Source organism: Ctenopharyngodon idella, chromosome 6 (assembly GCF_019924925.1).
Source record: "Ctenopharyngodon idella isolate HZGC_01 chromosome 6, HZGC01, whole genome shotgun sequence".
NCBI classification, from domain to species: Eukaryota; Metazoa; Chordata; class Actinopteri; order Cypriniformes; family Xenocyprididae; genus Ctenopharyngodon; species Ctenopharyngodon idella.
The window spans coordinates 13512002-13525109 of NC_067225.1; the positions used below are offsets into that span (position 1 = coordinate 13512002).

The 13108-nt window shown below is 36.2% G+C and overlaps 1 protein-coding gene across 5 annotated transcripts in view; it reads right to left on the bottom strand.

Moving 5' to 3' along the window:
• si:dkey-237i9.1 (SEC14-like protein 1) overlaps positions 1 to 13108 on the bottom strand; it is a 145326-nt gene that overhangs the window by 65561 nt on the left and 66657 nt on the right. For all 5 annotated transcript variants that reach the window (XM_051898102.1, XM_051898098.1, XM_051898099.1 and 2 more), the window contains 4 exons: positions 5581 to 5709; positions 5003 to 5249; positions 4704 to 4813; positions 638 to 827 (listed from right to left, as the gene is read on the bottom strand). In XM_051898102.1, the coding sequence (XP_051754062.1) occupies positions 638 to 827; positions 4704 to 4813; positions 5003 to 5249; positions 5581 to 5709 (676 nt within the window). The remainder of the gene's footprint in view (positions 1 to 637; positions 828 to 4703; positions 4814 to 5002; positions 5250 to 5580; positions 5710 to 13108) is intronic.

The window sequence follows — 13108 nt, forward strand, 5'->3', positions numbered from 1 at the left end:
AAATTGTGGCTGAATTACACAAAGCAAGTGAAGAGCACTCCTTTTACAATCATTGAAGCTGTCAGTAAGTTTAGTATGATACTATAGAAGAACAATGGTACATTTAATAAGAGCAGAATATTTCAATTTTCCCTATAAAATGAGTTTTTTTGCACATTACATTTTTGCACATGTTGTTAATAAAAGTTACTTTTAATGAAAATTGAAACTTAAATTAACTTTATGATTAAAATTCCCTCTAGCACTAACAAATCAGGTGCTAATGCCACTGTCGGTAGAACTTGGTGGCACCGGTGCTACTGCTCTCAAATGTTAGTCCGGAGTTATGAGTATTTGTATGTGAAATCTCTCAAAAGAATGAAATAGTATGCTTTTAGCATGACCAAAGTATTGTGCATTTCTAAGTTTAACTGTATGCTTTGCTGTATGGAACAATCAGGCATGTCATATAACCGGCAACATCATAATTCTGTAAATGCAGCTGAAAGGATTTCTCAAGATCCTGAACCAAATTTCATAAACTATACATTTTATGAACTGTCATGAATAAACGGTTCACATCAGTAAGCCAGTATGTTTTGGCTATGCATTAATGACAAATACCTTTAGCTGACAGGGCATCACTATGCTCACTCACCCTTGTCATGGTGGTGCCAGCCACCGGTGTAGTAATCGTGCAACACCTGAGGAGAGCTCCATGTATCCAGCAGGTAGTCCACCTGATGCTGCTTCCTCCATGTCAGACTCTGACAAAGGATCTCCCTTGCCTTATCTATGTTGAAGTCCCGTGCACGCAGGAACCGTAGAATATGCTCATCTTTTGGGATCTGAGAGGAAAGGAGGACCAACAACTAAGTTAGACAGGTGTGTTTGTAGACTGCCACTGACGGAAGCCATTTTTAACCTAATTAAATGTATACATCATATTTTGTGTCAAATTCTTACCCTTAATCAAATTCAATTGGAGTAATAATACACAATAGGGCTGTTACAATCAAATGAAATCAGTTTCAACAAAACTGCAGAAGCTGCATCTGAATTGGCATTTAGATGCATCTACATAGACTGCAGCTCAGAGGGGACATGAATGCATTTAAACTGATGTTACAAACGCATAAATATTTTGACATTTTAAACATAAAATATGGTATTTGAAATGGTTTTAAAAAAATGTAAAGATACTTTAAATGTGAAATTAAAACTGCAAGTAGGTGGCAGCAAGTCACTGTTAATGAGTGAGTCATTGTATTTCGACTGATTCATTCAAATGAATGAATGAATGAATGCATGCCTATTATTGTCATTATACACATGTACAATGAAATCAGAATTTCTTCTCTTGAACAATTTACATTCATGACATATACATACAACAAAAACAAATTACAAACCTCACACTCTATTACACAATTGCACAATAAAAAGTTGTATTGCACTTACATTCAGAGTAGTTGCACTGACTTACAGGTTTAGTGCATACTGAAGTTCATAATGTTTATGGCACTAGGAAAGAAACCGTCCTTAAATCTCTTAGTCATTGTTTTAATGCATTGGTAGTGCCTGCCCGATGGCAGCATCTGAAACAAGTGAAAGCCAGTGTGTGTGGAATCCTTTAGAATATGCAGTGTGTGCATATTCTAAATATATAATTAACTATTTTAAATGATATAAATATAAAAGACAAACAGAGGTATTTTTGCCCCCTTATCTTGAATATTGGTGGCATTCTAAATACATTTAATAGACCAATACATTTTTACAGACATGGCTAAGATTATGCCAGGATTAGGTCTTAGTGAAATTAAGACATTTAAGTAGCTTTTTAAGATATGTCGTTGCAAGTTACTTTCAGTTAAGAGAGCTCGAACATGCATTTTAGTCTGGGACTAGGCTTAAGCCTTGTCTGTGAAACCAGGTATGTATTATGCAGTAAAAATTCAGCACTCTAAATGTGCAAGCGCACTAGTCTAACCTACTAGACTACGGCCCTGTCCCAAATGGCACCCTAAACCCTCACGGTCTTCCTCTGAGTCCGCACTTTCACGACGTAATGCTGCTTTGACTGCCGGGTAAAGTCCTCTGCGTAGCTCACAGTCTTGTGGGCTCAACAGAACTGCGCATCAAGAGCACATAGCAGCCGCAAAGGGGGCGCTCACGAACACCGTTCTTTAAGCTTAAATGACGAATGGGACACCCTACGGTCTTGTGTACTTAATGGACACGCGCACGCAGCGGCCACTGTAAGTCCACAAGTCCGAAAGTGCACATGAAGTGTGCCATTTGGGACAGGGCCTACATAACGTAGTGCATGCGTGCACTCCCTAGAGGCACGCATTTTTGTTAAATGTCAGTTTTAATGATCAATAATAGCCATTATAAAAGGTATAAGAATATACAATAAGGAATAAAGCAACCAATTCAGTCAAGCATACAAAATCAGCGCTTTAGTAGGCTACAACGGTAAAGTTAAATAGCCTAAATATATAAAGTTATGAAACGTCACTTTGCCCTCAGCCAAAACGATTTGCCATGGAGCAAATTATAGATTCATGAGACCAAAGATCGCCCGTTAGATTTACAAAAGACGAATTATGTCATGTTTAACCGCTACAGAGACCTCAGAACCAGCGGCAAACGTCAGAAGGATTAGCTGAGGAAAGGCTGCGCTCGGCAGGGTACATGAGCACTGAGCGCCCGGTGATCGCCTGGATCTCACAACTCCGACAACGTCCGATCAAATTTTCAGAAAGGCGCTATCTTTATCAATAAACCACAAATTTGAGCTTTAAACCAGTACATTACTCTTAAAACTACATATGGCATAATAACAGTAATATGTTTAAATGACACAGGTTTTCTCCTTTACTAATGATGCTTGCTGGTTAGTGCGAGATGCATTCTGGGATACCTAGCTGTCTCAAGTCCGCACAAATCACCTCTCGATGGATCCTCGATAAAAGGGGTGGATCAAGAACACATCCGGGGATTTTAACTGTACTTGGCTAGATGTGAACTTTGAATTGGAACAGTAGTTGGACAGCGACTGATGACGTTTCACAAGTCCACAAGAACACAAGTACAGACAAGAACGCATATTGAGAAACGGCTCATGTGTGTTTCTGTAAATTGATGGACATACTCAATATTGTCTGATCACACATTGTTAAAACGACAATCACATTATTATCATTAGGGCTACCTCCTTACAGTCGACTAACCATTAGTTGACGAGAAGATGCTTAGTCGACCAAAATTTTATTAGTCAGCTAGTCACAGAAAAAAAAATACCTCCACAGGAAGTGGTGAAGTCAAGAAGTCCATGATGGACAGATCATTAACAGCTGGGCCTTGTGGTAATTACAGTATGCTGGGCAGGAAACCCAAATATTCGTCTATCATTCATCGACCCCAAATATGGCTTATCACTTAAAACATGTAGCAACTTTACATGGCCGCTCGCGTTAACGTTAACCTAAACCTAGAAAAATGTGTGCTATTATCTGGTGCATTCAAGTGTTTGTGTGGAGTGTAAAAGCAGAATAGTAGCATGCTTACTGCATGACAGTTAACTTTATGTAGAGGAGCCGGTGTGATCACTTGCATTTAACTTAAAATACATTTTTGGTCATACAGATGTGTGTAATATATGATTCGAAACTGTAAAGTTATTTGTGTACACTCACAATAAAACGTTGTGCCTTTGTAAAATAATGAAAACAAACAGGATGCGTCTTCTGCCGTCTCTGTGAACTTGAGCGCATCAAAAAATAAACCAAAACTCAGTGTATACTTACCTCACAGACATCAGAAATATATCTATAGAAAGCTTGACATGTCAAGCAATTGTCAACTAATTCAAGTGGATGTAATTGTATGAAGCATGCATATAGGTGAGTCCACCACTGCGGAGATGGCGAGTCAGCATCGCCAACTCCAAAAACATAGAAAATATTATCAATAAATTATTAAAATGTTTAGACAGTCTCCTTGCTGTTTTTTCACGACACAGTCATAATCATTACTTGTGCCGGTGCTCTGTGGCAAGCTTTATGTGTGCGCTTGGGCGCTGAATAGGCTATGTATTAAATGCAATTAAAGGCTCATTATTAAGATTTATATTGCTTATTAATATACAGTTGACTATTATTAATATATTAATATATTAGTTGACTAATCACATAAATGAACAACTACTAGTCGACTAGAAAATTCTTTAGTTGAGGGCATCCCTAATTATCATACACAATATACATCGCACACCCCTAGGTGTTCACACTTGGCAGGTTTGGCTCGATTAAAATTAACTCTAGTATGATTTCTCTGTTAGTGCAATTCATCTGAATATGTGTGAACGCTGCCATCCGAACCCTGGTGTGCACCAAATAAGCATTTAGCACACAGCAAAACATATGTCATAAAAGCATTTTTTGTAGGTTTGGTTGTTGAAAATGACAGTGTGGACACCACGTGAACCAGGACTAAATGTATTAATTTCTTTTTTGTTCCAAAAACAAAAGAACCAAGAGAACCAAACTACAAGTGTGAATACTCTAAAGGTGACCAGATGTTAAAACTGATCATGGGGGGAAGATGGTCAGGGGAATATTTATATCTCACAATGTCACAAATTAGCCAATTAATCAGACATGCCAATATCTATTAATCCATCACTAGTTGTATGTTTAAATATGTATATATTTCACCTTGCCCTTGTGTGTCTCCTGTAACCAGCGGCGCAGGCGAATGAGACAGCTCTCCTGGAGTGGTGTGAGGTCACCCAGGTAACGTTTGATGTAGTCTGCATCCAGTTTATCTAAAAATACAAATTGAAACCATTAAGCTAAGTGTGTTAACTTTTTATAAACAGAAGCCATTCATTTGTTATACAGATGTGTTTGTTTGTGGATTGTTAGAGGCAAAGTACAACAGAGAAGCCAAGAAATCAATGTTCTAATATCAAGCACAACAAGGTCACCAGAATGGCAACAGTGTTTATACTAACCATCTGGACTGGCTACCAAGGTATCATTTAGGCTGCCAGGAGGACTGCTGCCCTCTTTACACACTTGAGTCTCATTCATGCTCTCAGTAGGGGCTTCAATGGTGATTGCGGGAGTGATAGGCAACACAGGGTGAACAACTGACACCATAGGTTTTGTGGGTGATGGTAGGCAAGGGCTCCACCGAGGTACATAGATAACACCTTCTTCCTCCAGCTCCCTCAGATAGTATTCAATAATCTCCTTACCCTATAGAGAGATAAGAACATGTCATTCACATTTGAGAAACTACTATTTTTTAATAAGGCTACCTTTTCTTCTTTGGGTGAACTGAACAAACAACAAATATAATGTTGCTATGAACTTTTTGAACATGTCCTCACTAATATGGCAAAAACTGATTTGTGAGAACATCTGAAGTGGTCCTCATGTGAAATGCTTATAAATCAAAATGTGTGAGGGCCAGATTTAGTAAATCATAAACTATTGCTAACTAAAAAAAAAAAACAACAACAACAACAACAACAACAACATGTGTGTATGTTTTTTGAAGGCGGCAGGGTTGGGTGTGGCATTACACCTTTTTGATGCTGCTGGCATACTGTTTCATGGCGATCTTCTCTACTGTACTCTCAAAACCAAAGAAAGATTTGATGTCCAGACTGGCAGATTGTTCAAAACACGTCCATTCTTCATTTTCTGGGTGAACCTAACATTGGACAACAGATATGCCAACTTTGTTAAATTGCCAATAAACACAGTAATGAAATCTTTTACACAAGAAAATGCTATGGTTACAAACAAACTTTGGCCTGTTCAGACAGGCAGCATTTAATACATTTTTTTGAAGTTTGAATTCAAAAATACCCACATGAAATCCAATTTGTGCAAGTTGTTTAAAATCTAATTAAAACATCTGACATAAAATCAAGCAGATTTTATTCAGATTCAGGATGCATATATGTACAACATCAATTTGTCAAATTGTCTAATTAATTTTCACTATGTCACTATTATCTATAGTTAACTATTGTCCAATAGTTAACTATTGTAACTATTGTGTGCATTTTGAACAGCATAATTATGAATGTGTAAAATCAAACAATGGCAATGTTGCTTATGTTTAGGGTTGAGTATTGTTTGAATTTTAGCGATTCCGATTCTGCTTATTGATTCTGATTCTTATCAATTCTCCAGTTATGAAGGTAAAAACATTTAGTCAAACATTTATATCAAACATATTTATCCTGTGTCTTTTGGCAAAATGTTTTGTTGCACCTGATTTCCATGAAAAAATAAATAAATAAATAAATACATAAATAAATAAAAATCAGCAGCCAAAAACAGAAAAACAAAACAGCAGCCTAAAGACCAGCATTTTCTTATGGTTTTTACAAAAATACCACAGCAAAAACAACTGGACTAACTAATATAAATTTCAAGCATTATTAAAGACAAATTAACAGTAATTACACAGGTTTATTAGGCTGCTGTCACTTTAAGGCCTCATGCAGGATCCAATAAACTGCTTTTACACAGACAAAATCATCTGTGTTTACAAGGATATTTTGACAATTTTGTGTGTATTTCTGCGTTCAAGCGCAAGAATACGCGTATGAGTGCTCAATTCAGTATCGAGCACTATATGAAAGGCGGCTCTCTGTGCACGCGCTTTGGATGAGTGGGCAAAGAACACGGATCTAACGCTTTACTACTATAACAACTGATGTAGAAATACTGGATACTGACTACACTATTTGAAAAATCAGATTAAATCTGACCAAAGAACACACTGGACAGTCAGTCTTAAAGTTAGAATTAAAAAAGCAAAAAAACAGAAATGTATGAACTGTACGCAGTGTGAACAAATCCTTAGTATGTGAGACATGTTTCATCAGTCATATTTAGGTCACTGGATAACCTTACAGGGTACCCTGAGGTAGTGATTCCTCAGAGCTTCTCCCTCAATAACACTCCCAAAAATAGAATCTTCTAAAGAGGCCTTAGAGGATCTTACCCTATTAACTCACTTATCATTTACTCAAACATGATGCAAAAGGCCGATTTACTTCAGGACTGCACAGTATTATGTGAAGAAAAGAATCTCTAAGAAATAAAAACTAGGAGCTCTACAGAGATTTAGACCAAAGTACAACACTGAGAACCAAGCCATAAAAGCCATAAAAGCCAAGCCATAAAACGCTGAGAATCAAACCCTGAAGCTGCACAAGACAACCTAGAGCTTTTCATAATTCATATGTGGCAGAGGGGAGTGATTTTCCTAGAGGACAAAAGGTGTTAGGCAAAAAACTCTAAGTAGTTCTGCTTACAAAGCTGTGAGTGTTTGTGTTGGGTTGAGACATGGTCAGTGGCAAGGCCTCACATTTAAAATAAATAATAATAAAAAAATCTATGGATGAGGGTCATTCTTGTGTGCATGATGGAATATGCACTCATGCTGTGAGTGCATTCAGTAAACAGAGCTTCCATTCTGCCTTTCACTTGGACTTCAAATGGTAACACTTCTTTTGGTTCCTCAATAACAAAACAAAGCTCTACTCCCAATGAAAGCGATTCAATCTCGGGTTAGCTTTTGAATGTGTGTAGTGCTGTAGTCAAGACCACCTAAACCGAGACCAAGACCAGTGTGTTTCGAGACCAAGACAAGACCAAGACCAAGTCAAGTCGAGACCAAGTTGAGACCAAGTCGAGACCGGGTCAAGACCAAGACCAGACTAGCACTCCTCAAATTCATCTGAAAGATCCACATTTACTGCCTGAGAAATGTCTTATTGTAAATGTTGATTCAAAATTAGAATTAAAGCTGCAAGCAGCATTTACCAGGGTTCAAGCATTTAAGGCCTTTAAGCACAAATGCGTAAAATATATTAAGTTTTATTTTAAGCATGCAACCACTTAAATCATAGAAGGAGCAGACCATTTTAAGGCAAAACAAGCCATTGAAAATATATGGTTTTTAAAGCTTTTTAACAGTTATAGCGCCACCTATAGTCTGATCTCTATAAAAGTTTGCCAGCTTCTTTAGAGTCATATGCTGCATGTGCTCACCTATTTTCATAAAGTTTTGAGTTTTGTATATTATTTATATGCTTTTGAGCATGTTTTGCCATGCCCATTTTATAAATGACCTGCTAATAGCTGCTAATAGCAAAGGGTAAAGTTCAAAAAAATTTTATGATTATTGATCTAGAGTGTCCAGAGAATTGTACTGTGTTGGTTTTATTCAGATTGAGTGAAAAAAATCTAGGACTAGTTTGCAAAAGTAGTTTTTTTTTTTTTTTTTTTTTTTTCCTTCCATAATCATGTATATTTAATGAACAATTTGATTGACAGCGGTATTTCTTGAGGCAAAGTTGTTCAGAGAATCAGTGATTCTTCATAAAGATGGAATATACTTCTTGTTTTCATTTGCACTATAGTTATCTGGTGATAATTATCTGTAGTAATGATCTAGAAAAACAAATAAAGAAATAAAATGACAAACTATATTCTTTGAAGATATGAGTGGCAATAACATGACTTGTAATAATAATATCAATAACATTTGCACAATACACAGATTAGACTTTCAGGAAAAGAACATAAAACAAAACACACACACCTGGCCCTGAATAATACTACCATGGCTAATGCTAATTAGCGCATTTTTAGCGGCAAATTACGACCACAATTAAACACTTAGAACTCGCCAATGTAAACAATAAGCATCAACAATATATACCCGATGAATACAGACATATATGTGGACTTACATTGATGCATAAATGCATTCTGTCTTCCTGTGTGCAACACTGAAATGAGAACGTATGGAAAACAACTTTGGTTCCTATGACAGACTTTCTGACAACAGAGATTAACTTACCTGTATAATCAACTGTTTAAATGTGCATTCCTCCAAACAATATTGAGTATTTAGATGGTATAAAAAAATCTAATTTGTGTAAAGCACTTGAAGCATGTATTAATTTATCATTTTAACTGATGTAAAAGAGTAGAATATGCATGAAAGATTTCTTATCCTGTGGCCCCCTCTATTGGACATCATTAGTATTACATCCAATGTAAGTCCATGGGATTTATGTTAAATGTTATTTTAAATAAATATGACCAAGCCTAAATATGAATTTAAAAGCAAAACTACTGCCCAATGTCATGTAATGTCACATGTGCTTGAAGAAGGTCTGAGCATTTCTTGAGTAGTTATTAGCTATACACACATACACACACACACACACACACACACATTTGTATTTTACATCTAGATATTTTAAATAAATTATTGGTTACAAAATGCTTACTTCTAGTCTCCTAGTTATTTTCACACTCATTGTGTTTTAGATACAGATGTCTTTTAAATATATGATGGGTAACAAAATGTTTACTGCAAGTATCCAGGTTTCACATTCCCCATAATGTGACAATTGTCAATACTAATACTTCAATCGATATTAAATGATGAATTTTGACAAAAAAGTGACAGTAAATGTTAAAATAGTGATTTTATGAAGTCTAAATATGAATTATAGAACAATATTAGTGAGTAGTATGACAACATGATTTTTAAACAGCAGGTGGCAGCAGAAGACCACTTACTGGCTCACTTTCATTTTGAAATGATCTGTTTTGTGTTTAAAGTACATTTTCCATGTTAACTCCATTAATTAAACGTGCTTACACACACATTTTGTTGCAGAAATTGATATTTTAAATCAACGAGGTAAGAAAATGCTTATTACACGTTTTCCCTTTAAAAATCATCATTTTCAGGTCTCAATGTAATTGTAATGTTATATTAATGCAAAAACATAAGTCAAATGAACAAATAAAGTGGTAAACCCTGACAAAATGTGACTTGTAATGTTATTATAAGGATTTATATAGTTCAAAAGGGATTTTAAATGACAAAACCTTGACACCTTGAAACCTTGAACTATATTAGTGGTCTTCTACTGCTATCTGATGGCACAAAATGACAGTTTCAGGCAATTTACAAAGGCAAAATATGTTTTTTAAAGGTTTTTTGACAGTTATAGCGCCACCTATTGCCCGACCTCCACCACTTTTTTTGGGTGTCCTCAGAGTGTGCCCATATGTGTGTGTTAATTTTGGTGAAAATATCTCATTTCGTTTTGAAGTTATAGATACGTTATAGCATTAAAAATGACCCAAGAATGTCTTTGATTGGATTTTTTTTATCACTTCCTATCAAAATTTTGACATTTGGGCATTAACATACAGTTAATCAACTTAGGTTCCGTGTTTCCTACGCTGGTTTCGTCGGAGTAACGGTTTCGAAGATATTTGCAAAAGTTTTTTTAAGCGCTACATTACACCGTTGCACAAACCATAAGCCGAAACCTGGCAAGACCGGTATCGTTGGACTCGGCAACGTTTCAGGAGTCTAAGCACATGACTCCCGTGAAAATAAGTCGACCACACCCAAAGTTATATACATTTTCATCCAAAACCATTAAAAACATGTTTTTAAAAAAAAAAACTTTTTAACAGTTATAGCGCCAGCTATGGTCCGATCTACACAAAAATTGGCGTGCTTCTTTAGAGTCATATGCTGCATGTGCTCACCTATTTTCGTGAAGTTCTGAGTTTTTGTTTAGGCTTTATAGGCTTTTGGGTATATTTAGCCACGCCCATTTTCTAAATTACCCTGTTATAGCGACCGAAAGGGTAAAGTTCCACTTTCTTTTTGATAATTATTGATCTAGAGAGTCCAGAGAATTGTCCTGCACTGGTTTTGTTCCGATCGGGCAAAAAACCTAGGACTACCTAGTTTGCAAAAGTAGGTTTTTCACATATTTGCGAATAATTAATAAATGAATTGATTGACAGCATTGGTTCTTGAGGCAAAGTTGTTCAGCATGAGAGGATCTATCAAATGGTATGCATATTGTGTGGGTTTGTGAAACACCACGTGATTACTGAGGCGTAAAACTTGTTAGTGCTAACTTGTGGCCGATTTCTTTAAAAATTCTTACAGACCTCTAGGGCCATGAGTCAAACATGCCCACCGAGTTTCGTTCTGATCGGCCTCCTTTAACCTTGTGTAATAGGTGATCAAAATTCATTGGCCGATGACGGCCATGTTTTTTGAGATACGCCAATGTCCTCATAGACCATCATGCTCCCTTGGACCAAGACATAGCATGCCAAATTTCAAGTCGATCGGACTAACGGTTGCATAGTTACAGCTACCTAGCTGTAACCACCTAGCGCCACCTAGTGTCCAATCGATGCGATTTTTTTTTATCATGACCAAAAATTGAGCCCATACACGTGTGTACAGAGTTTGGTGCAAATATCTAATTTCTTTCTTGAGTTATAGCCATTTTAGTAAAAGTGGCTCTGCCCTCACCGTACTTTTTGGCGCCCCTTAGCGACCGTGAATCAAAATTTCAACTTTTTTTTGATAATTATTGATCAGACTCCAGAAAACATTTCTGCACTGGTTTGGTTCCGACCTAGGACTAGTTTGCAAAAGTAGGTTTTGGACAAAATTCAAAATGGCGGAAAATTTATCCAGGCGGAAATGAAATCAGAGATATACATTTTGTCCGTCTTGAGCCAAGGATTCCAATGATATAAAACATCATTGATTCTAGGACAAACGGTCTAGGAGTTATTAGCGATTTTCAACTTTTGGTTGCCATAGTGCCACCTATTGGCCGATCGGGTTCATAACTTCTGAAGGTTCTCCCCAAATTGGGATCTACCATCTGGCCAAGTTTCAAGTCTCTAGCACTTACGGTTTGGTCTGCACGATTCGTTTTATCAGAGAATAATAATAAAAAAAATCTGGACAATTACAATAGGGTTTCAGCACTTCGTGCTTGAACCCCTAATAATAAGACACTATATAGAGCTGTTACCAATCAATTGAAACAACAAAATTCATCTTTACACTGCAGAGGTGGAACAGAAGTTGCATCTGAATTGGTACAATTACAAATGCATAAATAATGTTGAGATTAATGTTTTCAAAAAAAAAAAATTATTTATTGAACATTTGCAAAAAAAAAAAAAAAAAAAAAAAAATCAATATCACGTTGGCAATTGTGCTCATATTTGTGCAGACCTCTTTCTTGTGATATTGCTTAATTATATCATATGTTATAATATAAATATCAAGATCTTATACAAGTACTTTTTTGCAATCATATCTTGAATTTTGTGGGCATAAGCAGTGATGGGAATAACGTCATTATGAATAAATGAAGTTACTAACGGCGTTACTTTTTTCAGTAACGAGTAATCAAACAAATGACTTTTTCCTCCTGTTACAACGCCGTTACCGTTACTGACAAAAAAATGCCGCGTTACTATAATTGAGCTCACTGAAGCGGTTTTCATCCGAGTAGTCTCTTTCTCAGCCATAGGACCTACAAAGTTTTTTTTCTCTGGTGTGTGTGTTGGGGTGGGACACATGCTAAATGATGACGATTGGTGTGTGATGATAGACCTGCAAAGCGTTTTGTTTTAAAGAAATAGTACAGGTTAGTCATACACAAATATAATTTTAAACCAATAATAATGTACGATGCTCTGTGTGTGTGTCTGTGTCAAAGCATGCGAGCGGAGGGCGAGCTCAAACCAGAATACCCTTTGTGACATGCTGGATCGAAAATATGTGAAATAAGTTTTTTCTAGTCGACTAGTAGTTGTTCATTTAAGCCATTAGTTGACTAATCACTTTTATATTAATTTATTTTCTTAAATACTGGAGAGAATAAACCATAATAATAAGCGTTTACATAGGCTATATAGCACTCAAGCACACACATAAAGCTTGCCATAAAGAACCGGCAAAAGTAATGATTATGAATGTGACAAAAACAGCAAGGAGACATTTTAATTGTTTATTAATAAATGTAATGTTTTCTGAATCAGTGTTGGCTGCAAAGATGAAGTTCACATTGCTGACTCTCATCATCTCCGCATAGTGGACACGCCTATAGAGAGAGAATGCACATTTCTTTTGGATTACATAATCAGAAAGTAGCCTATTTCTTTTCATTTTGAATTATTTTGTTTAAAGGTAGACATTTCAAGCTTTCTATAGATATATTTCTCAT